The sequence below is a fragment of the Mus caroli genome, unplaced genomic scaffold (genome assembly GCF_900094665.2).
Source record: "Mus caroli unplaced genomic scaffold, CAROLI_EIJ_v1.1 scaffold_20897_U1_1, whole genome shotgun sequence".
NCBI classification, from domain to species: Eukaryota; Metazoa; Chordata; class Mammalia; order Rodentia; family Muridae; genus Mus; species Mus caroli.
In genome coordinates this window covers 2,165-4,210 of record NW_018391463.1, presented here as the reverse complement: position 1 = coordinate 4,210, position 2,046 = coordinate 2,165, and the positions used below count along the sequence as shown (strand labels likewise).

Genomic DNA, 2,046 nt, shown 5'->3' with positions numbered 1-2,046 from the left:
AGGTGGAACAACAATATGAACTAACCATTACCCCTGGAGCTCATGTCTCTAACTGCATATGCATCAGAAGATGGCCTAGTCAGCCATCCTTGGGAAGAGAGACCCCTTGGTCTTGCAAACTTTATATGCCTCAGTAGGGGGAACGCCAGGGACAAGAAGTGGGAGTACGTGGGTAGGGAAGTCGGGGGAGGTAGGGTCTGGGGGACTTTTGGATAGCATTAGAAATGTAAATGAAGAAAATATCTAATTTAAACATATTTTTTTTAAAAAAAACTCTATTCAAAAAAGAAAAAAACATTCTAAATCTACTTCTACTTTGTCATTGTGGTAAAGTTGGATTTAATCTCTTTGGACTCACTGTGTGTTTCATTTTGTCCTTTCTTTTTTTAATTTTTTTATTAGATATTTTCTTTATATACATTTCAAATGCTATCCTGAAAGATCTCTGTACCCTCCCTCTGCCCCTGCTCCCCTACCCACCCACTCCTGCTTCTTGGCCCTGGCATTCCCCTATACTGGGCATATAAAGTTTGCAATACCAAGGGGCCTGGCTTCCCAGTTCTATCATGGTGCCCTGGTTAGCTTTTTGTTGCTGTGATAAATACCAAGGGCAAAAGCAACTTTGGGAGGAAAGGATTTATTTGGATTCCAAGTTACAGTTCATTAGATGAAGACAGGGAAAAACCCAAGGCAGGAGCTTGAAATGGGAATGGCAAAAGGCTGTTGCTTGCTGGCTTACTCCTATGGTCACAGTCAGTTGCATTTCCCAGACAGCCCAGACCCACCAGCCAGAGGAAGAGATAGCTCTGCCCATGTGCTCGGGTCCCTCCCATGTCAATAAACAATTAAGAAAATGCTCCGCAGTCTTACACACAGGCCATCTGATGGCAGCCATTTCTCAACTAAGGGTCAACTTGACAAGAAAACTAAGCAGGACAAAGGTGTTTTTATTCTTGTTTTCTATTCAGCTTGTCTCATGACACATATTTGATCAATAGATTCATTTTGTCTTAGTGCTAACATGGATGCCTTACCTCATCCATAAATTCATCTCAAGAAGCAGTATTATCTTCTAACATTACAGTTAGATTTCTTTCACCTCTGAGGGAATTTCTCCTGAATTATTTGCATTTCATCGGCATGAAGACCAACATACAACTCTAGTCTGCCTAACAATCCATTATTCCTGTGGCCTTTTGTTGTTCTTGCATTTGGGGGTTAAGAGTGAATGCAACCTGGTAAAGGAGTCACAGCAATGGGAACTTTTTATTTCAATGCTTTACAACTTAGTGAAAACTAGAGGAGTAAGTAATGATGTCTGTTTATATGCAAATATAATTCATGGGAAACAATTGCAGTAAGTGGTGTAAAGTAATATATTACGAATATTATGACAGTTATTGTTTATGAGTCATGTAAATGTTGGTATGATGATAACATAAATCTGTCATCGATAAATTTTAAATTCTTGGTACTCATTAGTTTGATTCTCCATTCCTAACTCAAGCCCAAGTCTCTCTTTGTTCCTCCATCACTAAAAGAGGATACCTGAAATCAGACAAAAGCCACACATCAGATAAATGCATGGATAATTGCAGACACTTTGTAGAAATTGTAATATGCATGTAATATATATGAGGCTTTGGTCTTCATTGACACCAGAGCAGATATAGAAAGATTTTTTTCATAACAAATTATTAATGCCTTCAGGTGGAATTACTGGATACATCAACCATTGTTGTAATAACAGACAAGCAGGATTTGATAACATACCTGATGGTTTATATAGAACATTTAAATAAAATTAAAATGCTGTTACTCTAAGTCAAAGGGAAGGTGCATTGCTCCTCTGATATCTGGGTAATTGAACCCTGGACAGTGCATCCCTCAGAGCCTGGTGGACCTGCTTGTTTCTCAGGGTGTAGATGACAGGGTTCAGAAGAGGTGTCACTACCGTGTTCACAAGAGCAGCCTCTCGGTTGGTGTCCAGCCTGCTTGTCTGCTTTGGCTTCATGTATATAAATACACAGCTGCCATACATTAGAG

At 39.4% G+C, this 2,046-nt stretch overlaps 1 protein-coding gene across 1 annotated transcript in view; it reads right to left on the bottom strand.

Annotated features, from left to right (window-relative positions):
• Positions 1-1,825: 1,825 nt before the first annotated feature.
• The window catches only part of LOC110289195 (olfactory receptor 49-like), an 842-nt gene continuing 621 nt past the window's right edge, over positions 1,826-2,046 (bottom strand). Inside the window, exon 2 of the mRNA XM_021155354.1 lies at positions 1,826-2,038. Within this exon, the coding sequence (XP_021011013.1) occupies positions 1,826-2,038 (213 nt within the window). The remainder of the gene's footprint in view (positions 2,039-2,046) is intronic.